Source organism: Buteo buteo, chromosome 23, assembly GCF_964188355.1.
Source record: "Buteo buteo chromosome 23, bButBut1.hap1.1, whole genome shotgun sequence".
Classification (NCBI taxonomy): domain Eukaryota; kingdom Metazoa; phylum Chordata; class Aves; order Accipitriformes; family Accipitridae; genus Buteo; species Buteo buteo.
In genome coordinates, this window is record NC_134193.1 from 11,466,707 (window position 1) to 11,492,537 (window position 25,831).

The following is a 25,831-nucleotide window of genomic DNA, read 5'->3' on the forward strand; positions in this document are numbered from 1 at the left end:
CGACAAACACCCACCCAAATGCAAGGATTTCATGTAGTCCCATAGGGCTGTTTTTCAGATAGCTGAGCATGAAAATGTGATGATCGTCGGCTAATCAAGACATTTTCCAGATGCATCCTGGGTGCAAGTGTAAATTCTAAACCCGTTTATGAAACCAACGTGACCCAAACCTTTGGACTCAGTGCGGAGAGTCCTGAGCGAGACACTGATCCCTGTACTTGCACAAGGAAACGCCATTTACAAACAGTGACAGCTCTGCTCTCCGTGTTGAGAACTGACTCTTCTGTGCTTACCGAGCCTGCATGCAAACTCCGATTCAGTGGAGTAAGAAATAAAAGAACTGGGTTTATAATTAAAAAAAAAAAATGCAAGGAACTTAGATGTGAACAACCAAGTTAGCGAGATGTTATGATTGAAATTTCAAATGACCAAATGCCAAATGTGCCAAATGCAGTCCCCCCGTCCTGTCTGCATCCCATGTGCATAATGTGCCTGGTGTCCTGCTTTACAGACTGCCATAAAGTGAGGCAGAAAGGGGCTTCATTAGTTTCTATGGAAAATACAGCTTTGAACATCCTAATTTTGTTTAGTTTAAATCTTAACCATAATATTTATATTAATGCTATTTATTATAATTTATTTTTATTTAAACACGTACACAGAAGTACAATAAAATAAAGTTGTATTAGGCTATTTTAAAAAACAAAAACCACAGACCAGATAAGAAACACAGAAGACATCTTTCATGTGGAAAGATGGCTGTGGGTCACTAGACACTAACACAAGAAACAGCAATTTGCTCTTACACCAAGGAACAATAAAAAGGCATTTAAACACTTAGACGAGGAGTTGTGAAGGCAGAGCAGGATTAATTCCACAGGAAGGAATGATTCCTCACTCTTCCACTTGAGCACAAAAAAGAAACATAAAAACCCACAACCCTGTCTCGTTTCTCTAGGAAAAACCAGTCTTTTTCATGCTTTGAAACAGGATGTTGCTTTTTCACATCCATTAATTTATTTACGAAACACTGAATCTCCCCACAGATTTTAAGGTTAATAACATAATTTTGCTTGGATAAGTCCTTGTTCTGCTATCACACACCAAAATGACATTAAAACCTGGGCTAATGACCCCAAGGGTCAGAAGATGCACCATGTTGGTACCTGAGTTATTGCAGTGATTAATCACATTATTTCTCAGTGTGTCACTCCCCAGCAGCTGGCCAGTCCCAAACTCTTCCCCCCTTGAGATAAAATGGCTGATTTCACATGAAGCAGAAAAAAAGAAATGCCAATAGCTGCTAATAGCAACAGCTTAAACTTTGCAAGGACTCTGCCATCTCCACTGGTGACTCAGAAGAGGAAACACAACCAGGGTTTCCAGCAGCAGTAGAACCACGGCACCATAACGTCAGGTAAAGCAAAGAATGGGAAATGAGCCAATCAGGGGTAAAATGGTCCTTTTTAAAGAAAATATAAACTCACTGTAAAAGGGCAAGTTCCACTTAGTGTCCTCTTATGTAAACCTCCTCCTGCCTTGATGCTTCCAACTACAGCCAGCACCTGGCCTCCAGCGGCCAGCATGCCAACACCCACAGGGCATACCATGGCCTGAACTGCATTTAGTGAGTAACAGCAGAATTGAAACAGTGGGGGAAACAAAGTGCAGCTGGGACGCAGTGGGCTGGTCCACGGTGCTGAGTGTGCACATGGCGCGTTACCCAGGGTGAGTGGGGAGCACGGCTCAGCGCACACTGTCACAGCCAGGATGGCTTCACCGGGGAGAGGCAGAGCCATGCTCATCCTCGGCTGCCAGGGATGAGCGAGAAGACAAAGCTGGGGGAGGTTTCTGTTCTGGGGGACATCTCCAGAATACCAACACATGCTTCTAAAACATTGTTATACTCCTATAATGACTTATACTCCTATAATGACTATGACACCAAAACGGAAATGACCTTACTCCTGAGGATGAGGAACTACCCTGGCGATGGACACAAACTCTCTCCTTCGAACACACTGGCGAGCTGCAGTCCCCACAGACAGCAGTCCATCGTGCATCGTGGCTGAATTGCTACAAGCTGATGCTAGAAACAAGCTTCAGTCTCCTGGACCTGCATGTTTCATGGCAACATCCCGAGAAAAGAAAAACTGAGGAATAAATGGAATTCGAAAATTGTGTTGGTAGAGAAAAATGTTACTATTAAGCAACTAAAAATGCATGTCCACACACTGCAAAGACAAAGGAGACACTCAGCCCCGTGGTCATCAAGACAAGAATACAGTCATCTTCAGGTGCTTGGCTGATGGTGAGCACCATGCTCATGAGACACCATGGTCTCTCAGACCCAGACGCAGCCTAAGAAAGGACTCCTGTGGTTTGGACCACATTTCTATGTCCCAGCTCCCACCCGCTGCTCTCCAGAGAGCACTGCTGCTTCAACCAAGAGGATATCTGAAGTAACAACTCAGGGAATAACACTCTCCAAAGCACATGCTTTCCTCCAGAGGTGCTCAGAAACACTGAGAGGGCTCATAGCTCCAGGTGAGGAGAGGAGGTGTTTCAGGCCATGCCACAGACAGCCATGGGTGAGGGTGGAGCTTCATCATCTGTCCCTGGACAGGCCACCACGAGAGGCTGAAGGAGATCAGAACAAGCTCATGGAGCTGCCTCCAGCCCCGCGAGTGCCCCTTTCAGCCTCACATCCCCGCCTCTCACCCATCCTGCCTGTACCAGGTGGTGGCAATGCCACAGCACATCTTTCCACTCCCCCATCCCAAATTCCCCAACCTCCTTCCTGAGGAGGTCTCCCTCCCTGCTTGCCTCCACCCCTCGAGAGCAGAAGCCGCTCCACACACACAGCAGAGGCTCGTGAACGGTATTCCTGAGCCAGCTGCAAGGAGACAGCTCCCGAGACATTGTTAGTGAACTCCGACCCTGGTCCCGAGGGCAGGGGGACCTGTGGCTTGGAATAGGGACAGGATAAAGGCATTTCTCAACACTGACGGAGCTACAGCTGTTACTCACATTACCACTGGGTAACACCAAGCATGGGAAAAAACTCTCTGCGGTGTCAGTGCGGTCCCAGGTTAGCTGACAGTCCTCCCACGGGGTACCCCAGCTCCTCCCACACCTGGGGGATCTTTGCAGTACATCATTCTGAGACTACACTTTCCCTTTCCCAAACACACACCAAAATTTCCATTTTCTGGACAACAGCAAGCTGACTATCTGTTGGCTGTGGCTTTTCTGCCATGAGCTGGTGCAGGGTTGCGAGCTGCCCCTGCCGGCGCAGGCACTTTGACCAGGAGGTCCTGCAAGGCTTTCACCACCTCCTCGCAACCCCTGCGGCACCTTTTCCTCCAGTCTCAGCAAATGCCATTTTGTCCCACTCACATTCACTGCAGCGTTACTGCAATGACCATTCTCCACCCATGCCATGGCCGCTTGCCCTTCTCCGCTCTGTCCCTGCCTTTCCTCTCACTCTCAAACCCAGCATCAGCTGCTTTACTGGCCTCTCCCATTCACACCCATCACTTCTCATTCAGTGTTGAGGGGCCAGTTTCACTTCTGGTCCATTCATATCTTATCGCGACATTCAACTGCCTCTTGCTGTAAGAGAAGTATTTTCACATCCTCATCATCTCAGGATTGTCAGGACCTCTGCATCTTGCTGACCAGACCTGTCTCCTCATGCTCTCCCTTCTGTCTCCGTCTTTATACTTACAGAATAAATTCTGTGGGGTAGGCATCTGCCTTTTGCCCTGTGCTTGTACTGCATTCACCATATTACTATTACAATGCTACTAGCAGAGTTCCTCAAGAACTCAATATCGACCCCATTATGTTTCACACCCAGAAGACATTGCAGGCTGGTCTAAGTTGGTGGTTTGCTGGCTGCTCACCAGCTTCCTAAGAACAATGTGGAAAGGAAGCAAAAGTGATTCAAAGATATGCCCAACTAGCATCGTCTGGAGAGACAGTCTATCCAGACAGACTCCAGCACAGACTGGAGTCTCATGCTGAAGGAAGATCAGCGACAGTAATGGCCACATTGCTGAGCTAAATCTTCCAATATTAAACCAATTTCAATTAGAGGTCACAAACAAGAAATGCAGTCACACTCCTGTTTGAGACGTACTGCTCACGCAGTCTGAAGCTGCTCTTCAGTAAATAATTTCTCCTGTGACCCTCATGCTACAGGTCCTCCCAAGGAGAGGTAAGGTGAGAGGGAGAGAAAAGCATTCTTGGGAGAGTTGGAGCTCTACTTCCAGTTTCAGCTGCCGGACTGCTGTGACTCAGTGACAGTTTGAGCTTTTATTGGAAAAGAAAACATTTTTTACTTTCCTGGTTGCAGACAAACAAAAGATTCTTTAGTACTTAAAGAAAAAGCCAAAGTTGCTTTCCTGCCTCAACTTATTATTAGTTTTTAAATTCACATAATTTTTTACTTTGCCTCACTATTTTTCACTGTTTAGTGTTAATCACACTAAACCTTTCAGACAGCCTTTCAGACATAATTCTTGTGACCAGAGCAGAACTAAATGCACTGTGTGTTAGAGGAAACAAAAGGACCAGTTAAAGATTTGCAGCCACTCTAGATAAAAGAAGAGGGATATTTTAATTAGAGTGGCCCTTCTACAGATCATGTCCAAACCACATCAAATACATACAAATACTGACTGCAGGAAATTAAAGTTGGAGACTTAAAAATATGAACACATCACAGAATTCTCACACTTAACTTTGTCCTCTGACCCCCAAGGTCTCCTTTCCTGATCCACTTTCCTAACACGAAGAGAATGTTAGTCGACCTGCCAGAACAGGCTGTGTTCTCACCTCCACATGCCCACACAGCCCAAAAGCAACGAGCTCTCTCTCCACATCACTGCCCATTTAGATATGCATTACTGTAATTATTTCTCCAGTCACATTGGGCCAAATCAGTGCTACTCAGAAGGCCTTGGCTCACAATTAGGCTCGACTCCTTTTGCTGGAGTTTGGGTGAATGATGCCTCTCCCATCCCTGTGGGTCGTCCTAGGCTTCTCACAGCCCCCTGCGATGCAGCTGCAGGCACTGTCCTTGGCATCCCCCTGGAAGATGCTCTGCTGAGCCATGCTGGAACAAAAGCAGTACTTCCTCCTTGGGGGATCTGTGCAAAATATCCAGAGATAAAAATCAGTGCAGAATTAGGAGACCTCAGGAAATGAGTACAAACTAGATAGCTCTGGATTGTGTAAATCGTTCACCTAAAACCATTCATATTAGAAAAGCAGTACTTCAGTTGTACTGTGACAATAACCGAGGGAGGGATATGGCATTTCTACACTGAAGAGGCAAAGGGTAAAGATGGGGAGGATGTTAAGTGAAAGTACCACAAAATCAAGCAGCTTGGGGTGATAACTGCGTGTTTCATAAGGTAGATATCAACAGCCACCCCTCTTATCTTTGCTGTGCACAAAAAAGAGGCACTAGCCTAGCTGATGATCATAGACTGGCTTCAACACAATAGAGCAGGCACTGCTGGCTCTTCCAAGGGTGAGATAAACTGTCAAGTGAATTGGAGATTAACTATCCAGATGTAAATGAATTCATTGCTATGCAACTGATAGGGCTCAGGCCTGGTTTAGTGCAGGATGGAGTCAGGTTTGGAGAGCTCTCTCAATGGCCAAAGAATTTATAACCTGTATTCATGGCACTCTCTGCAAAGGACCGCCTAACAATGCAGGAGCTTGCAAGCATTGTTCCTTTTGAAGGGCTTCACCACTCCACCCCCACTCCTCTGCCCCCAATTTACTTCCCTCCTCCCTGGATCCCCCAACAGACCGGCTCCGCACCCTTCCCTCCTCCTGATCACACAGGAAGAAAGCTGGGGGGAGGTGACCTCTGCAGCAGAATTTGCTATTCATGTTCCGTCCCCCCTCACAAATCCTTAACTTCTTGTCTCTTTTTAATCTTTTTTCTCTTGAGAAAGAAAAGATCAAAGGGCTTGGGGCTGATGCTTTCTGAACTAGGCACTTCTTGCCATGGGAAAACAGCAACAGGGAAGGGCTACACAAAGATGCTTATGACTGGGGGTGGGGGGGAGACGATGAGACAGGACTTTCTTCCATGGAAATGCTTTCTGAAAGCCTTTACCAAGCAGCCCTGCAAAGTAACATGCAGCTATCCAGCATCCATCCCAGCCCACCAGGCCCAGCTAGGATACCACAGCCGCAGCAACGAGAGCGCATTTTGTTTCAGGGTCACACATGAATGGTGTTAATGTCTTCCAACACTGAGGAGGGAAATCTAGAGTCCAGGTGTGCACTGGACTGCATGGTCCACAGCCACCACCAGCAGGTCCCTCCTGTGGTAACTGGAGCATAGGAGCAGTGCAGAGCTTGTTTGTAGGCCGCTCGTTTCTCCTGGGTTCCTTAGGAATGCATTTTCAAGAGAAGAAGAAACAGATGCACTCACACAACTGCTCCAAGCACAGAGGAAAAAAACCACCAAAGCAAGTGCGTGCAGAGCTGTTCCGCATGCCTTGGCCTCACCACGTGCACACAACGGACAGAGCGTCACCTTCACATCTGCATCTGCACCCTGACCTCGAGCTGCCAAGCCTGTGCAGGGCTACAGGCAGAGGCTGCCTTTCAAAGTTTTATTTAAAACATTCCCTAGTTCCAAAAAGACAAAGGATTATGCTCTGTATTTCCCAGCGATCCATCATTGCTATGAAGGAGAGTTAAAAGTTTCTATATTCACAGAGAAGAAAGGGGAGGTAATGCAAAATACTTCCATCTCCCAAACTGGCTGTGATGAGAGTTTATCTCATGGCAGAATTTTGAGGTCCCTAGGTACCTTTCCAGGACAATGTGGATTTTTCCCTCATTCAGTAATCCTAGTTTGTCATTGGCTGTCTTCTGCCAAGGTAGATGAGTCGCAAAGGAGAAGCTGCACACAAATTAGAGATTTGTACCAAAGCATTGATATCAAATATTTCAGGAAAAAAAGTGCTCCTGGCCCAAAGGTTTGTGTGAGTTTCCAGCTGGAGATGGAACTTCAAAGCAGAGGCTCAAATCTCTAATGAGGGAACAAGCCTGCTGAGAAACCTTTAATCATTGTTGCTTGGACAAGCAACACACAAATAATCTCCCTTTCAGAGGTCTCCTGCTCCTGGGAAGTAGCTGTTTTGCACGTTTGTTTTGGAAAAATGTTACCTAGGCTTGAGGAACTGATCTGAATTATTTTTTTTACTTTAAACCTGAAATCAAGACTTGCTGGCACAGAAGGGGGAATCTGCAAAGACTATTCAATTGTCCAGGTTCAGTCCCACCATCTCCTTTTCTAATAGAAATCCCTCGTTTCTCTTCCTGTTCATCTACCCTGAGGGCCATGACCCCTCCAGGACTCTTCAGAGGGAGGCTGGGTCACCAGTGCCTAGTTCTTCGACACTTCTGCTCTGGTCCCTGCTTTGCATTCTGCTTGTGCAAGAGCTCTCATGGACTTTACAGTGTCTCTCATGCACCACTGTCCTCTGTCAGAAGGTCTTGGCACTTTCGTGCTCTGCAACAAATAAAACATCCTTCTGATCTCACCGGTAAATGACCTCTCCAGAGCCTTCGAGCTCACCAGCATCGAGCAGTTGAGGCACAACTGTCTCACTGTTCTTCCAACTCTGGGATGCACAGGACAGGGCAGGATCTGAGGCTTGCTTCACACATTTAATGTTAAATTATTTTAGGAACAGCCTTACTTGTACTGCATTGACAAAAGCTCATTTCTTGGCCAGTTTACACTCAAACTCACAGGCCTGAACTCATATCAGGCATACGTCTCTACACACCAATGACCACATGTCCCAACCCTACCTTCTCATACAGCAACTTCCGATTCAACTCAGTAATGTTAGATTAAAATCTGCTAAATGTGTTGCAGTGTAAATCCTGTGAGGGCTTCACTAACATGCACCACAAATGAACTGCAGCACCCACAGTGCTGCAACAAATTATAGGTCTTACAGGAACACTGAAAATTCACACGACTTTTCTGCCTTCGAAGCTGGTTTCCTGACACAGACTTTAAGAATGTGTTTCCTCTGTAGGCTCAACAAATGCCTGAAACATGCTGGTGAGCCAAGGAGAACAGCTGCCTCTCTTCAGATTTGAACTACTTTCACCACCACCCCCAAAACCAAGCACAGGAGCGTTCTCATTATTAGAGAGGATAAGTGTTTGTGCTGAAAGAAAAATGTAAATTGCTCTAAGAGAGATGCCAAATTAGCACAAGTGACCCACGACCAGAAATGCAAAAATCCTCTAGTGGAGATTTAAAGGCAGTTGAATGTCCCACCAAATTAGCTCCGAAGCTGCCATGATGACAAGCCTCCTCTTGCACTCATGCTACAATTGCTATAAAACAGTTGTCGTTCCAAAGCATTTCTGATTAATTTTGCTCTACCACTGGGGAAAAAAATGCAAAATGTCACCATCATAAAACTGCCAGATGTGTGTGTTCAGTTAAATCATACAGACCCTTCAGGTGACAAATGTCTCCCTCGTCCTCCCGGCTTTGCCACTGCACTGCAAACCAGGTCCTTGGCTCTTCTGCCAAGTCCTGAGTTTCTTTTGAGCCAGAATAACAATCCTGCTAAACCCAGATGAGGTTCTGTAAAATGGATTATTGCCCAAGCAAAAGACACAAGCTGCAGTGTGACAATACAGCAAATCCAGCAGCAAAGCTTCTGCTCTGGGATCAAAGGCAGCGCAGGCACATGACACGAAGCACTAACACAACACAATATTAGGGAGCCAGTTCATATTCCTACAAAAAAAAAAAAAAAAATTAAAAATTCAAACTGACTTGTCCTGCTGGCTTTTGGCTGGAAGGGTACTGCCTGCCAGTGCTTCCTGACACATCAGTCACTCTCTGTCCCCTTCCAGCTGGCACTGGGATAAGTGATCCTGCCCTTCACACCAGTGGACAGCATGCAACCATACACCCAAGCCCTGACCCAGCCCAGCCGTACAGCCCACCGGCCCACAGCAGGAATGGCGGTAACAAATCGCTCCTCTTTAACGGTCACCTAAAGATGATCTGCACTCAGGCCTTCTGGGAAGAAAATGTCATTTTCACACAGGTGTGTATATCATCATAAGGATCCAGACAAGTGCCAAGCCCTCCTGTTTCTCCTTTCTCTTGTCAGTAAGGACTTATTGTTTTTTCCCAGTACGTCCATGCGTGCTCAGAAAGCAACCCAGCAGCTCAAAAGTGTTTTTGATGAAATACTATAGACCTAAAGTATTTGATTAGCAATTTGTCATGAGATAAGTACTAAAAGCACACTGTAAGAACATTAAGAAACACCACATCTACAAGATACAGAAAGGCTGTAGTAACACACACAATGTAGAAACACAGGATGCACAGAGAAAACCCCTTGGTGGCATTGAATGCAACTAAGGGTTTTTGGGAACATTGCTGCATGTCTCCATAAGCTGAAAAACTACAGTGTTACCATTATTAAAATACTCCCTATAAGGAGAAAAGCAGGGCCAATGCTCCAAGGAGACATGCATGCAAGCCTTGTTCCCTTTCTAAAAATGAATCCTGATGAATATGTGACCTTTTTATGACTCCTTCCCTACTAACAAACTGGCTTCACAGAAAGAACGTGAATATACATTTGAAGCATATATTAGCAGAAACTGAATTGTGAAGATGTAAACTTCAGAATCTGCGTCAGAAACCTACATTTACCAGTGATTTCCATCCAGACAGGGGACAGAAATAAATCAATTGATGAATTCAACCTTTCAAACTCCCAAAGTCTTCAATGAGCACCTTGAGTGAACTTTAATGAAGACGTAGATAAAGATTTGTTGACTGAGGCTGAATTCGTCTTAGCAGCCTAGAGGAGAGGGACACACGAATCCCCCTAATCTTGGTGGGAGTTGGGTTCCTCACGTCCACAGCCACCAACAAAACAGCCACATCTGGGAGTTCCTCAGCAAGCAATCTTAAAACCAACACAATAAACAAGCATAACAAAGCTGCAAGCTGTCTTCAGATAATTTCTACACAGAAATGAAATTCATATAGTAAAAGGTTTGTATGTTCCTCATTCTCAGAGGAAAGCCCTAAAGCATACGCAGTAGGTCCATGCAATGCCTAGGTGACCCAGCATGGTGCAGGACATGCTCTCTTCTCAAACAGCACCTCCCCACTTGGCACCAGCCTGCTCCCTCTGAGAGCCCAGAGGTGGCACTGCCAACGTGTCACCAGTCACAACGCCATCTGAAACGCACGTCTGAAACATGGCAGTTCAGCAGGACTTGTCCAACCGCACCCCACAGGGATTTCAGGTGCAGGCAGGGGGATTCCTCACACTGCACCCCTATGCAGGAGCTGAGAGTATAAGCAATGGGGATGGGGCAAGACGTGGCACTGCTCCCCAACACACAGCAGCCCTGGCTTCCAACAGAACAGGCACCTCTGGGCCAGCAAGGCCGATACTGCCCACACCAGCGCAGCCCGCGTCTGCTTTCATCAGGCCCACAGGCAGGAAGACACATCGCCAAGAGGAAAGTCCCATTTTGGTTTCCCCAGTGCCCTGAGCTGCAGCACGCTGTGAAGTGTGGCGAACACCTTTTCCTCTGGCTTCTCCTCCTCATTCCTGTCTCATCTTTACTTTCTCACTACCTGTTGGGTGATGCTTTTATAGCAGCATCTATCACTGCAGCATCCGAGTGCATCACAGGAAGACAGAAAGCCCTCAAAGGCCTGATTTTCTTCTCAACTTTGTCATTTTGCTTTTGCATTTCAACTGTTTTCATGACAACAGGCTGTGAAGCCATGAAGATCATTGTAGCAGGCAGCGAGCAAGGAAGAGAGCTGTTGTTACAAGCATACGCTTTTCTCTAATGGCAGCTTGGAAAAGTACTGAATCACATTTCTTGTCCAAATGTGCTCTACTCTGCAGTCTTGCATTAAGCTGTGAGTAAATAGTTTCCCATAAAAGCCCAAGGGCCTGTGAATGAGCCCAATAGAATCTTATTCCCTCTTTAACTTCCAAAACCCATTAACTTCTCCCTCTTTATAACAGCCCCAACTGGTAGCGATTTTTGGAAACAAGCCTCTTCAGCAGAGGAGCAGGAGCTGTGAGGCTTGAGGTGGCCAGAGCTGCAGCCTGGGAAGCCATCCAGCAGTATCCCCTGCACCCTGCCACTGGCTCTGTGGCATGGGGACCTGCACTGCAGCGGGTGCACTGGCTGACCCCAAGGGCAGGTAAGCACAGCTGAAAAGTGGCAGCTTTCTGCAGTGACAGGGAGTTTCCTGGAAGAGCAGCGCGGTGAGCCCAGTCCTGGATGGCGTCTCGCTGCAGGACTCCCTCTCCTTGGCTGTAATTCCTCCATCCCAACAGCAAGTTCAGAAAATAACATAATGAAAATAGTCTTTTTTTTCCCCTCTCTCTTTTCTTTTCTTCTTTTTTTTTCCATTGCTCATTTTATTTTACTGAGCTACTGCATACAGAGCCGAATCTTTATTTTGGCTCATGTCCTCTTGGAATATCATTACCCGCGCGCAAAGGAAAAGCCCTCTGGAGATTTCCAATCCAAACAGGCCCTTGTTTTATCTACAACTATTTGAGTACATGACCTCAGATAACCCCGTGGCCAACTGTGTGCCAAATTCAAACTGCAGCCATGGGAACTTTAAATACAGAGAAGGTTTTCCAGCTTGCCTCCAAAGGGAAGACGTTGAGTTTCTTGCTCTCTTTGGGTCTGACGGAGCCGGGAAGCCGGGCTGTGCCCACGGGAGCACATCCCCAGAGCCGCAGTGGCATCACCGTGCCACTGAGTTCTCCTCCGCTGCGGGAAGCTGTTCAGTTTAGGCAGCAGCACAACTGGCCTCTGCTACGTACAAACAGTCACTGTCCCCTTTGCATCTCAGGGTACTGCTCTGGCTTCAGATTACTGAAAAGACAAACAGCGCACTTGGGCCAACAGACTCATATGTAAGACTGTGTTTGGATTACTCTGGACAGGGGAGGCTTTTCATCTTCATTAGCCTGCTGTTCACAGCCATATCCACAGTTTCTCCTTGGGTCAGAGCCTCCCTGCTCCCTACTGCTGTTTATGAATCTAAATAAATCAGTTAATCTTGTATTTTGAATGCAACTCAGGAGACTTTGGCAGCTGGTGTTTCACAGACATTCAGTGCATGTGGGTACCTAACTCTGCAAGTCCTTAGAAAACACCAGCCCAGAGAATTTAGGCACCAGAATCAGTGATAAGTATTTTTCACAGCAGTGACCACTTGCTTTTTCTCCCCAGATCAATACTTCTTCATGTTACCACAAATGCATTAATATGAAAGAGAAGAATGAATCCTAGAGCTGAACGCAAGCACAGAGGAAAAAAATCTCTCAAGCTCTAGGAACAGCACAGGAATTCGGTCTTGACAGTCTCCATATCAGTTTCCGACACTGTCACGCTGAACACATGCCCACATTATTTCATGTCAGGAACCATCCTCAGTGACCAGAGCACAGCCTGGCGACCCCTCAAGAGCTGCTCTGTTTCTCCTCACTGGGATTTCCGTGTCTGTGCAATGGGGCACTCGCCCCCATGGAGCCAGGCTGAGGACATGAGCTCGTTTCGCAAGCGGCTCTCCCAGCTGCACGCCGTTTGCTTCCCGGGGCACGCCAGGCTTCCTGGGACACAGTGCAGAAACACAGACTTTAAAATAAGCATTTACGCAGAGGCAGCTTTGACACAGGGATGGGAGGCAGGACTTAGATGCTAGGCTTTGCTTTTGCACCTTGAGCAGCCCCGTTGCCTCAGTCGGGGCCCCTGGGCACCGCAGCTCCTGGAACAAGACTGGATCCAGTATCCAGCTGCTGGGCAGGCTGGTCGCTCAAACCTGGGGCAGTTTTTGGCTGTATGCAACCACACATTCATATGCATTATCTAGAGACCTTTGCATTTCAAGGCTGTTGTTATTTTGATCTTTACAACCCCTGGAAAAAATGGGTTCAATTAAGTCTCATCATTAGGAATTTACATAAGGTCACTTCAAGGCTTTGTGCATTTCCTCTGGTTCAGATCTCAGTGCTCTTGGTGTTTCCCCTCTTCATTTATAACCTCCTTGCTGTAGGGCATTCCGAGTAAATCATCCACCACCAGTTTCCTCTCTTCAGCAACATGCATCAAGTTTTTCATTCAGGCTAAATGAAGCTTCAACTACTCTGTACAACAGTAGCCCAGTCAAAGACACAGCATCATTTTGGGAGATGGCAGATTTCCCCTCAATAAAAAAAAAAAAGAAATTATTTTAATACAGAAGAGAATGTATTAATTTTGATTCCTTTAGCAGGAGGAAAGATTTCGTTGCATTTGGTAGCACAAGTGCAAGCTATGAACCAATTCTTACCTATTCTCTGGGAAATTCATTTGCTAATCACTGAGAAGAGCCCTTTTCACTATGAATAAATTGAGAAATGCACTCAGAAGCTGTGAACTGTATTCAGCCACGATGCACAACTGTGGTCAGGTGCACATTGGCTACAAGCTGATCAAAATGGTACGGTTTCTGTTTACACGGGAATAAGGACCCACCTGACTGCGCACTTCATTTATAAAGCTGAAGATCAAATTTGAACCAAAACAGATTTTGAACTGCCAGAAAGGTCCAAAATTAATGGATATTAACAGGGTAGGGCTGAGACAGGCTGAGGCTTCATCTCCTGAGCTGAGACCAGACAACCATGGAAGACAGGCCACCCATCCCGGTGAGCCCCTCCCTAGCACACTGCGCAGCACCAGCCAAATTCTCTTCATTTAGCAGGGACTGAACAGACAAGGGCTGTTGAAGCGCTGGCCTGAGCTCTTTCAGCTGTGGGCTCGCAAGGGCTTTGGCCAGCGTAAGCCCATGCTGACACAGCAGAGGCAGCGTCCTCCTGCCCCCCTCCTGCGCGGATGCACATCTGGGCAGCTGCAGAGTGAACCAGACTGGGGAACTGAGCTGGGTTAAAATTAACCATCTGGTTTTGACAGGTCCGTTTCAAGTGGGATCAGTTCCCTGATCCAGCGACCCTGCAGTTAAACAAGCACTTGTGTTGGGACAAGGGGGGCTTAGAGAGGCACCAGGGTAGGGGAGAGGTGAGAGAAGAGGCACAGTTTCATCTGGCAGCAGTGTCCGCCAACACTGACTTAAAACTCTCATGAAATCACAGCATAAGACTCCCAGTCCCATTTCCAACAGACCCTCAGTGATCCTCCAGTGTTTTTCTGCCTCTCCTCTGAAAATGGCATGTAGGAGCCCAGTTCATTCAGACATCATTCACATTCGTATTTGTAACCCATAAATATCACTGTACCATCACTATGCACTAGGGGAGAATGAACCTTGTCCTATGTCTGATACAGACCCTGGCTTAATTTTTCAAAGTCTTTCATATTTTCCCGTGACTTTCAAAAAGGATATTTTTCAACATTAAAACGCAATGATGCCTCAAACTGGTGGGGATACTTTCCACCTAACCTTTTTCCTCTATTTATTCCATGTCCTCTACTGACACAGCTATCTCTCTTCTGCTAAGCAACCAGCTATATACGCATGGATGACCCTTTGCAACTGAAAAATAACTCGGCTGATGCAGCTTAGGTAGGAGAATCTGACTGTGTGCATTCCTCCTGCGGCTGGCCCCAGGAAAAGGACACCCTGCCACTTTTAAACCTGGGAGGTCTTTGAGAGTTTGGCAGAAATCCCCTGGGAGGCCCGTCATTAGCCATTTAAAACTGTCTATAGTATAGGGCTGAATTGAAGCATTGGACAAAGCCCCTGCAGAGCTATCTGTCAGGAAAGGCTCCTGATACTGGCAGGGGCTGTTAACAGTAACAATGATGACAATATAGTGGGGATTTTCAGGGGTGGAGACTTCAAAGAAACCCTAAAGAGGTATTTTTCATTAAGAAGTAAGAAAGCAGCTGAGTATTGTTTTTGGCCCTAAAGCTGAATATGAACGTTACTGCCGTAAGTCACAGATCAGTGACAGCATAAATTGACACCGATTTAAATTTGCACGTGCTGCTTTTCTGTACTGCTCCCATTACATCAGTTTTGCATTACCTGGCCAAGACAGCAGCCCTTGGACCATCCTTCAGGCTGATTACCTGGGGATCCTCCAGTGCTTATAAACATCAATAAGCAGCCAGCAAGCCCCTTATGATGGCTACTACGTGCCATTGGTGTGATCTTAGATGGATGGTGTAGTGCCATACTGGCATGTTAGTTCAGGGTTTCAGCCTGAACCCCTTGGTCACCTGCAGCCTCCCCACTGGAGATGCGAGCCTGTGTGTCTCTGTGCAGGAATGGCATGGAAACCATGGCCGGCAGGCAGGAAGAGTCAGGAAGGGCTGCTGGTCCACAGGGACTTTTCTGCATTGAAACTCCATATCTGTGGTTCCATCAGGGAAAAAAGGAACATAATCATGAAAAAAGTGTAAGATGGATACCATGAAACACTCCTGCTACAGCAAGTCCTTCTCCTAACCATGAGAATTTACTAATTACACTGTTGTTTACCGCATGGACCATGATGACGAGCCTGTGAAGAGAAGTGCACTGATAAAACCATAAACAAGAATATTCAGTTGGAAGCTCGGCTGAGATGGCCGAAGTGCTCTGCAACCACAGCAAGACCCAAACATCAAACCCTCCTCTCAGGCAACCCATTTGCTTTGCCAGGCTGTGGCTGGCTGAGCCCCAGCTGGATTTAGGTGTACTGTGTTGCTCCCAAGCCCAGTCCCACCATAACCACCTGTAGTTTGTGTCCCTTTGAACCGAACCCAGGGCCAGCTTTCTCCCAACAGCCAAACCCTGAAGCTATCATATCAAATCAGCACAGAGAAAGTGCCCTCAGGGTTTATGGAGCAGATTGACTTTCACACCTCACTGGCCACACAGAAGAAACCCAATCTAAACAGCGTAACTTTGCATAACTGATTATTTTCACTGGGGTAATCTGAGCCCTCCAGTAAATGCCACTAAATGCTGCTGATCCAGGGAAGGCCCCGCTTGGGGAGGAACGGCCCAACTGCAGAAGGCAGCCAGAACGAAGGCTCGTCAGAGCGACTAAGGGCTGGCCCCTGCTGCGGGATGGGTTTCCTCCTGGGAGCGAAGGCTCAATCCTTTGGCACAGGCCAGTGTCTGCACAGAAGGAAGCGTGAATAACTTTTTAGTGCCCAACTCATTTACATAGTCAGAAACTGGAGTGTGCAAAAATGATCCAAGTGAAGCACGCTAGCCAGAGCTGTGAGGCAGGCCGGTGTGCAAGAAGCTGTCTGGCTTTACTTGATGTCTTTTTAACTTTGTTTTCCAGAATGTCCCACACATATTGAGAGGCTTCAGCTTTCAGGCTGACTCCCCAGTGAGCTATTATCCTTGCACATCGATCACTCTGTCCTGTCACCAAACAGCCATTCACATGACCTTGTTTGTAGGGAACTGTGCTCCTCCTCTGACTCCTCTGCCACCAACTTCCTTCTCTCCAACCACCAGCTTATTTCCTCCTGCAGGACTCAGCTCAGTGATCTCCCCTTCTTTAAAGTCCATGAAATTAAACTATCAAATTAAAACCCTAATAGCTGCAGAGACGTGTCTGCCCACACCTCTGTAGGACACCCATATTCGCTGCCATGCCCAAGGCTCCAGGCAGGGGCACTGCCCCAGGATCAGGCTGCCAGAGGTGGAGCGGTCCAGGCCATCAGTACACCCAGGATGTAACTTGCTCCTGTGGTCCCTCGCGACTACAAAGCACTGATCCAGCTGCAAATGGGAACTCCCATTTCAGCCGGATCAGTCTCAACATCTGGCTCCCCACATGTCCCCTCCCCAGGCACGAGCTGCAAACATGAGGGATGGACAAGTGGGCAGGGGACAAGGGGTGCTGGGCCACCTTCCTGGCTTGCAAGACACCTGATTGTAACCACAGTCATTTTAAGGGGCAGTTAGGAGAATAAACCTGGCTGTGCTCACCTTAAACATATGATATTCTCCTACATCACTAAATTACCTCAGTAGGAGTAGCTCCCCCAGAAACCACAAAGAGAAAAGCCAAGGTGGGGGTGGGAATGGAGAAGTTACTGGGACTGAGAGAAAAACAGGCTTTCACCTGCATCTTCCCCCAGCACTTCCCCGAATAAAAGGTTGATCAACTTAGACTGTGTATCTTGAGTTAAGACAGGTAAATAATCTAAATCCACTTGTCCAGAGAAAACATAATGACTCACAAGAAGCATGCCCTGAATGTTACGTTTTCCCTTTGCCAAAACTCCTACGCTGTCATTTCTCCCTCTAAGTTATCTGGTGTCAGGAAACTGGAAGGTACTGGGCTGCCCTCTGGAAGAAAAGATTTTGTGCTATCAGGAGACTTTGTTCCAGATTAGCACACTCTCAGATAAACTCACTATAAAAATCTTCCTGCTACCAAGGGATTTCTATTGCCTTCTTGGGTGAAAAGAGAGAAAAATTTATCCTAAGCCTCTTATAAATGACTGATTCAATGATAGCATCCATGCCTAGCTCAGCAAAATCCCACCTTGGGCTTACAGCACACAATATAGCTGTATTTCATCAAGATAACTGCAAAATATAATCTTCTTCAAGACTAACACAATGTATGAATTGAGAAACTAATTTAAAAGCTTTCTGTTTCTCTTTTCACCAGGATACTGCTTTACCTGTCTCTGTTTCTGAAACACTGCATGATCCTTTGATGAAAGGGTTTACACAAACACAAAATGGTCTCTTCTTACATCAAGTAGGTCATTTGGACTACATGAACCTTATGGGGCCAAGGTCTTGAAAAGCCCAAACCCTATGTATGTTACTTACCATCTTCAACATCAGCTGAAAATGCCTTCGCAGCAGTAGATGAAGAAGGAAATCATGCACTGTATCCCACAAGGGTCCACAGACATACGGTTTTGGCACACAGTGTCATCTCATACAATTAATACTAGGAATAACAGATATAGCTCATTTTATGCCAAAAGGAAGTTACACAGTTTAATGCCTAAAGGTCTTCAGATAAATGCTGTCAAGCAATTACAGATCTGGCAAATTCTACAATGAAGCCAAGTATGTGTAGCTCAGTGTATAATGCTGACTCAAACAAAAGATTCAAAAATGCCTAGAGATCATACATTCTTCTGAAGGAACAAAGGTCTGCTCCCAGTATTAACGGCTGCCCAGGCAAACACTGCAAATCTTGGAGGACTGCAAAACCGTTCATTCTCATGAAGCATGTATCAGGATTTAATTGCATTTGCAACAACAGGGCAAGGGTTTTGTGCACGATTCTCTACAGGATTTGGAAAAACATTGTCATAATACTACCTGTGCTACACAATGGCCCACATCAAACTGTTTAGAAGAAAGGCTCCTTTCCAATGCTATTCAATCATCTTGATCTATGAAGGGAAAATAAAGGCCTGGAGGCCTTCTGGATGGATTCAAATCAATTCACTTCACATGATCTACTAATGAAGCTGGTCACTCCATTGTGAAAACAAGAACTTTGACATTATTTAACTTTTAATGTACAAGGTCTCTCAAATAATGAGATCCACTGATTGTATTGCTGGTTTATGTGTAGGATTACCATCCTGAGAACCCACCAGAATAAATATACAGCCATTCAAACACCAGGAGTTGGGCATCCCATCCTTACCATGACATACAAACAAAGAGCATTATAAGGGCACCAATGTCAAAAAGGAAGAGAAACTCCACAGTGTATAAAACATGGGAATTTTGACTTCTTGACACAGTCAATACACTGAACTCTGACCTCAGGAGGCACAGGGGACTGGAAACCAACAGAACTTAAATTGGCTACAAATCTCTTGTTTTCTCATGACATTTGAGAGAAAACATGGGGACAGTTTCTTTGGGACACATGGGAGTTATAGCTGTGTCACTGCCTTCTCCAGAGAGTTCTTCGCTTTCCTTACAGTCACTCCATCACTGTCACCCACTGACCTTTCATTACTTTCTCCCAGTGCACCAGCATCACTGCTGACCAATGCACTTCACAATCTGTCCAAACCCATGAGAGGAAGAAAAAGCCTTGTACAGAACTGTATAAAAGGACATTTACTCTGCACTACATTGTGTCTTCTTTTCTATGCTAGTCTAAATACAAGTGCTGTTTTCACTGCCGATCGTTGTTTGCTTGTGCTGTTTCCACTGGCTAAAACCAGCATTTTTCTAGCTAGCGTTGCCCTCCAGGAAAAAACACACATTCATACCTTTCTTGCATTTAGCAGAGGAGAACAAAACTGGTTCCCAGGAATAAGGATGACTTCCTCAAAAGAAACATTTGCTGTCAGCTGAGGTTTGACCTCTAATGGCTAATTTGGCATCATCATTTTGAGCACTGTAATACATAACACCAGGAAAAATTAACAGCTTCCCCCCCCGCTAAAGTTTAATATCCGTCTGCAGCTTTGCAAGTGAAAATAAGAGAAAGGAAATAAATACACAAACGAAAACCTCAGGTACAGTCTCTCACATACGTCCACAAAAACAACCTAAAGACAAAGACCTGTAAAGGAAATTTCACTGGAAATCAAGCTTTTGCAGACACTGAGAAAGAAAGTCTGCAACATGAGACCGTCTTCCTTGAAGAAACACAGCTGATCTGCTGCACTCCCATATCTGACTTCCACTGGTCTGTGTAAAACATAAACTTCACGCTAACCCTATGAAAACAGTCAACATGCTAGAGAGACAACAGTCTGCTCTGAGCTGGTGAAAGGGGAAAAAAAAGTCTCAGGCTGTCATTCTTCCCTTGCTGTGACCTTCATGCTCCACTGAATTTCTGAAGATACTGAAATCTTGGCAGGGAAGTGTACAGTCTGTGGGAACCAGGCAGCACTGTCCGGGCTTGCTGGTGAGAATTAGGCCCAGTAGAGCCCTTTTTTTGGGGGGCTCTGAGCTTTACATGGACAGCAGCGCAGTGTTAAGCAGCTACAGGCTGGGAATTTTACAGAATCGGTGCTGTATGCATTCATGGATGGTGCAGTATGGACAGCATGCTGCTCACCCTCCTGCCTTGCACCCATGAGTTAGGGCTCGCCCAGTTTCCCCTGGGATCTCCACCTGGGAGCTTGGACGAGGCACGCTGATTTGGTGTGCCCCCATGTCCCTGCATGTAATGGTGATCATTCACTATGAGCTCTCACTACGGTTTATAAAGCCTTAGTGATCAGCAAATAAAAATCTCAACTGGAGACTCGAAAGGAGCACAATTTGCCAAGACAAATTATCACAAACCCTGATGCTATTTAACGACTGTAGTGTAAGAGGCACTCCAAATAAAAAGAGCTACATCCCTCTGAATGAAATGCTGCTGCGCCAGGGCTAGGTGCATTCACGACTGAATGCTCACATTCAGACAGTCCTGGGACAAGTACCTTTTGAGGTCAATTCACTCCCTCAACAATGTCTGCAAAGGCAGAATAATACCAGCTGTGCTTCCTGGCCAGAGTCTCAGCAGCACAAGTTGCAGATTACATCTAAATTGCCAAACCCAGGATAAACAAAAAGATTAAGAGGGCCTTACCCTTTGTGTTGAACAATCGTACTCTGAAGCAAGAAATCACAGCCTACGTAGTGGGTAGGCACAGGGCTGAGTTTTCAGTTTGGGTTAAGGGCTGGTGAGGAGTAAGCAGCTAACTCACACATCTGGGGAAACCACAGATGCTGTTAATCACAGGTTTTCCTGACCTGTAGGCGCTGACAAATTGCATCCTATGGATGAACCTTTTATTAAACCACAGAGGGTTTCAAAACGATATTCTCTTTCTCAGCATTCCCAAGTCAACAAAATCTGGTGTGCATGACCCTTCTTAGTTCTTCATTTAGATGGTGACACGGCCCTTTCCAAAGAGATTTCAGGGCTGAAAGGAAGTAAATAGGGGCACGATGTTACGTCAGTGGAAGGGATCTCAAAAGCTGAAACGTGGGCTTCGAGAACTGACATTTTCAAAATTCTTTGATGATTGCCTCAGCCCCATTTCAGTTGCAGACACTTTTTGTCCTAAGCAACTCCTGAGACAAATCCCTCACTGTCTGCCAGGGCAGAAACATTTTACGAAATAAGTAGCATTTAAATTCTACTGGTTTTTCACTGCGCATGGGGAAGGACAACTGGTACATTTAAAAGAATAAAATGACGGTTGCTCAGGCCAGGAGAGGTGACCACAAAAAATTGCCCTGGTCCCACTTCCATGACACGCTAGAGCAGGGAGATAGCTGCTCAACTCACAAGTTAGTGAGAAAGATGATGTCTGGCAGTTCTCATCATCATCTGGACCGACAGAGCAACCCACATAAAAGGAACAAAAAAGCCTGCTGATCAGATTGGTGTGACAGAGGCTCATGAGAGACATGCACATTTTCAATCTAAACGACAGCTTGAAGGATCTATATTACTAATTATCGACTAATATTGCCAGAGTTCCCAGGCTGGCTTCAAAGGTTCTCGCAAAGTGCCCCAAGCACAGGGTTTTTCATCTAATCATAAGGCCTTTTTCTTTGTCCCTACTAAATGGATTGCTCCATACTGGGCTCCCTCTGCGTAAATCAGCTTGCACATGATGAGCTTTGCAGCAATGAAATTTGTTACCTTAACCACAAAAAACCAGAAACATTTGCTGCAACTGTTAGAACACTTTTGCACCTAATTTCAAAAAAAATGGTGGTTTCCTCTCTTCCTCCCCCTTCCTCCCTGCCTACTCCTAATCCCATGCTAACACCTTTCTAAAAGGCTGGGGTGAGCAGCTTTGAAACTGAAAGAGCAGGGAAGGGGGAAAAAAAGAAAGATATCAGATCTCCAGACAATGAAGTAAAGCAGCTATCTCTCACATCCTGCAGTGCTCAGGCTGAGGTCATAAGTTAAACAGGACATCAGAATAGGTGATGTAATTTGCTTATTTAGGATCAGAGCATTCAGTGAAGTGAAAGAGACAACCTATTTGAATTTGCAGATAATCCTATAATAAATGCAGGGCTGTTCAGTTGCAGAAACTGCAGCTGGAGCCTGAGATTTTTTTCCCCTGCACATTTATTTTTGCAGGGGATATAATTGCAATCATTTTTCCTTGCAGGAAAGCCTTGAAACCTCACCTGGGATCAGCCTCCCATTGCGTTAGATATTGTTCAAACAGGGTCCCTGCCCTGGACAGTTTAAAGGCTAAAGGGTCAAGTCAAAGAGAGGGTGGGAAAGGAAAGAGAGGCCCAAGGGAGGCAAGGAGGTGGCACAGCCACACCGCAGGACCCAGGTCCCCCAGCCCACTCCCTCCCTCGTACAACAGTAAAGCTTCAGGCTCAAAATTGAGCTGAGCAGCAGTTACACTTTCAAGTAAAGCGTAACTTAGCTTTACCGAAGATGGACAGGCCCGCCTGGCTCCAAATCTGTCTGCAGAGCCTCAAACCAGCAAGGATTTTACAGCAAAGTTATAAACCTTTAACGGTGAGGTTCTTCTACAACAGGAGTAATTTATCAGTGATCCTGTACAACACTGAACACACTGTTTTCCCTTCAAACCATCGTGACAAACACTTGTGATATAAAGATTTAAAGCTAACAACTTGCACTGTTTATCTCCTCAGCTTATCACCATTCAAACCGCAATTTCACCCTGTCAGTGCCGCACAGAGCGACATTACTCACAAGCGAGGGCTGCCAGCCCCTTGCCTGAATTTATTTTCTTTGAGACAAGTGTTTTTTCACTGACAACAAGTCAGCTAGGCCAGACACCATACCTTAGCCAAAGGGAGCAAAACATCCTGGGTACCTCAGGCTCACCGAGAAAGAGAGCAGTAAACGAAGAGGCATTGCGCACACTGCCAGGTCAGTAGATGCAGTCTACACCTGCTTCAGATAGGTCTTCAATCAGACAGCACAGAAAAGCAAGATGGAAAAAGTCATGCCAGTCATCCAGGTAATACGTGCCAAAACATGTCTGTTTTCAAGAGTTTCTTTATGAGACTGGGGTGGAGTTCATGTCCTCCTACTGTCCTACCAGGCCATACCCAAATGTCAAAGCAGGCAGGCATGCCCACTGCACGGACATCACATCTGAGTGAGGGTGGCTGTGGCACCAGGACAGGTGGGAGATAATCTCCTCCTTGAGTGGACGGACCTGTGAGAGGAGCCAAATTTCATCCCCCCTAGAAAATAACCTAGCTGTTAGATGTTTGTATCCATAATGTAGCCATCTAGTAGGTCACCTTCTTTAGCAAGTTTTGGGGTTTTTTTTCTTTCTTAAATGCTAGTTCTGTGTTACAACTTCCTCCAAGTTGTCAAGAGCAGAGGGTCACTGATCTTCCACTCAAGGCAGGTTGCTAGCTGACCCTAAGGGTGCTTACAACAGCCCCCGACAACTCCACAAAGATCTTCCTGACTAATGTAAGGGACCAATGTGCTGAATTTATCATGTAAGAACACCCTCCAGCATGCATTTCATGTCACCCCTTTCTGAAGGAGCTACTTTTGGGTAACTGAAAAGAAGAAAAGCTGTATACAAGATATTCAAATATGTGCAGAGGTGACAGACAAAAGACATTTGCATTTCGAATAGAGGGAATGGGTTTATTTCAAGTATTTTAAGGCTATGAAATGTAAGACTTCTCAGGGTTTTTTTGCATGTCACCAAAAGATACAACTCATTTTCACTGAGCACCCCTAAAATGTTCCTCACTGAAGGCAATACCAGGCCTGGCTAAAGCTACTGTGCACAGGTGGCTCCTCCATGACCATCAACAGAGTCCTTAAGATGCAGCACTTGAGAGACACATGCAATGAGAAGATCATACTTGGCAGGCCATAACTGACACAGCCAGTAGCAGTCTCCATTTCTGGAGCCTTTAACCAGAGTAACCAAGTCAAAGCCCAGGACAACTGAAAGCAGAAATGCTGAGAAGCCCATGGGTGAAATTCTTTGTGCACTTGCTTCTCTAAGTCAGACAGAGGTAGCCAGTATTTGCCATTGTTTTAAACAGAAAAAGGCAGTATTTTGGCAGGGTTAGAAAGCAAGCCCATTCTTTATATCTGCAAAAGATAGACCGTCCATCCCTGCTGAGGGAGCTGACAGAGGAAACATTTTACAGCAATCTTGGGTACAACATTGAATTAGGACCTATTTTTACCGTGTGCTCTGCACTACATGCATTAATTGTTACAGCAACAATATTTGCTGACACACTCACTCAAATCATCTACAGAATAGAAGCCCAAGAGACAAAACAAGCCCTTGCTCCATGAGACAGAGAGAGTCAGGCAGGATGCCACATTGCTTCCTGTGACACACAGAAAACGCTTATCTACGATGGATGATCGCAGCCGATAACCCATCTCCAGCACTCTGGCAAGCACAGCAGGGCTGTCCTTTGCTGCCGGGCCCACAGTTCAGACACCGTCCGGCCGAGCTCCATGAAGGCGAGGAAGGAGTGTGGCCCAGATTATCCATCAGTATTCCCTGGCTTCCTCCTCCTGCCCAGCACGTATGCAGCAGCACTTGGGTGTTTCTGGAGGCCCCGGCTTGCACGCCATCCGCTCTCCCCTGCTACAGGACAGCCAAAACCCTCGGTCACCCATTAGCAATACACATTTCTGCAAGGAGGTGGCAGACCTCAGAGCAGTTTGCAAGCCCTGAGGTCTGTAAGCCAGTTAAGGACCAGAACAGGCAGTATGGAAGGCACAGCTCAGCATTTTAAGGATCTAGCCTCCATCCTAATTAAGCCCAATTAGGTTTGCAGAGAATTAGGATGTTTCAGAAAGAATTTACAAATGAAGTGCTGAGGTCTCTGTTGGCCACAGTGGCCCCAGAACACCATCTTTAAAGCAGAAATTTGCCATGCAATTATGCAGTATGATCCTTCTCAACCTGCTGCCTGCTGGTCTCCCCCTCACACACAGACCTACTGAGAGCTGCAGTGCCCAGTGCTCCTGGGTCATGGCTGGGTGTCTGTTGGACATGCGCAGCTGTAAGAGCTTGGACTGTCCTCAAGAGCAACGGCAACGTATTAGTGAAACTTGTACAGTCAAAAGAGGACAGCTGAACAAAATCAGGTCCAAAATGCCAAAGCCTTAAAATGTAGGTAAATATATGATTCAGAACACAGAGTGGTTTGACAAACAACACCATCTTCCCATGCCTAGCAGTACAAAACATGCAGCTGTTCTACCACCACAGTTTACAGGGAAGGCATTTCTCCTGGAAGTAAGAGAACATTTAGTATATATTCCTAGCCCGAGTGATTACCCCTATTTATATTGTAAACTAAGACAGCACATACCAAAAAGCCATATAGTTAAACAGTTCCAGACTCCAGATCATGGGCAAGGGGTCAGTTTTATATTGCATGCTGCACAGTCTTCTGCATTTATTACAGATATATCACAGTGTCTTCCGCAGCATGGTTTTTTGTGTGTGCTTATTCTTGTGGTATTTCAACAACCATCAGGAAGAACACTGCTATTTTATGGGATCTCAGGGATTGGAAAATTCACAAGGTTTTTTAAACGTTTTTTCTAAATAGCAAAGAAGACAGCATGCCACTATATAACAACTGCAATCTGTTCTTCAAACAATAAAACCGCAAGACTGAACTCAGTATCTTATATCTGAATATACACATTTATCCTGAAGTAAGATCAACCCATATTATGTCGATCCAATCTGCACGGTGTTACGTCATTCTCCTCTTATAGACAACCTGCACAGCTGGACACCTCTCATTTTCTCTGTAAGTTACAGATGCAGTTTCAAC

At 46.0% G+C, this 25,831-nt stretch overlaps 1 protein-coding gene across 31 annotated transcripts in view; it reads right to left on the bottom strand.

Annotated features, from left to right (window-relative positions):
- The window catches only part of EXD3 (exonuclease 3'-5' domain containing 3), a 296,945-nt gene that overhangs the window by 111,233 nt on the left and 159,881 nt on the right, over positions 1-25,831 (bottom strand). Inside the window, exons 21-22 of one of the 31 annotated variants that reach the window (XR_012654088.1) lie at positions 19,303-19,430; positions 17,876-18,008 (exon numbers count right to left, since the gene is read on the bottom strand). The exons of 24 other annotated variants lie outside the window; for them this stretch is intronic. Coding sequence is in view for 6 of the 7 variants with exons in the window: in XM_075054960.1 (XP_074911061.1) it covers positions 24,379-24,624 (246 nt within the window). In the remaining variant the exon portion in view is untranslated. Of the gene's footprint in view, positions 1-217; positions 5,157-12,187; positions 13,295-15,187; positions 15,447-17,875; positions 18,009-19,297; positions 19,431-22,910; positions 22,947-23,645; positions 24,625-25,831 lie in introns of those variants that run through there. 6 more of the 31 variants (XM_075054961.1, XM_075054962.1, XM_075054967.1 and 3 more) reach the window with 6 other exon arrangements.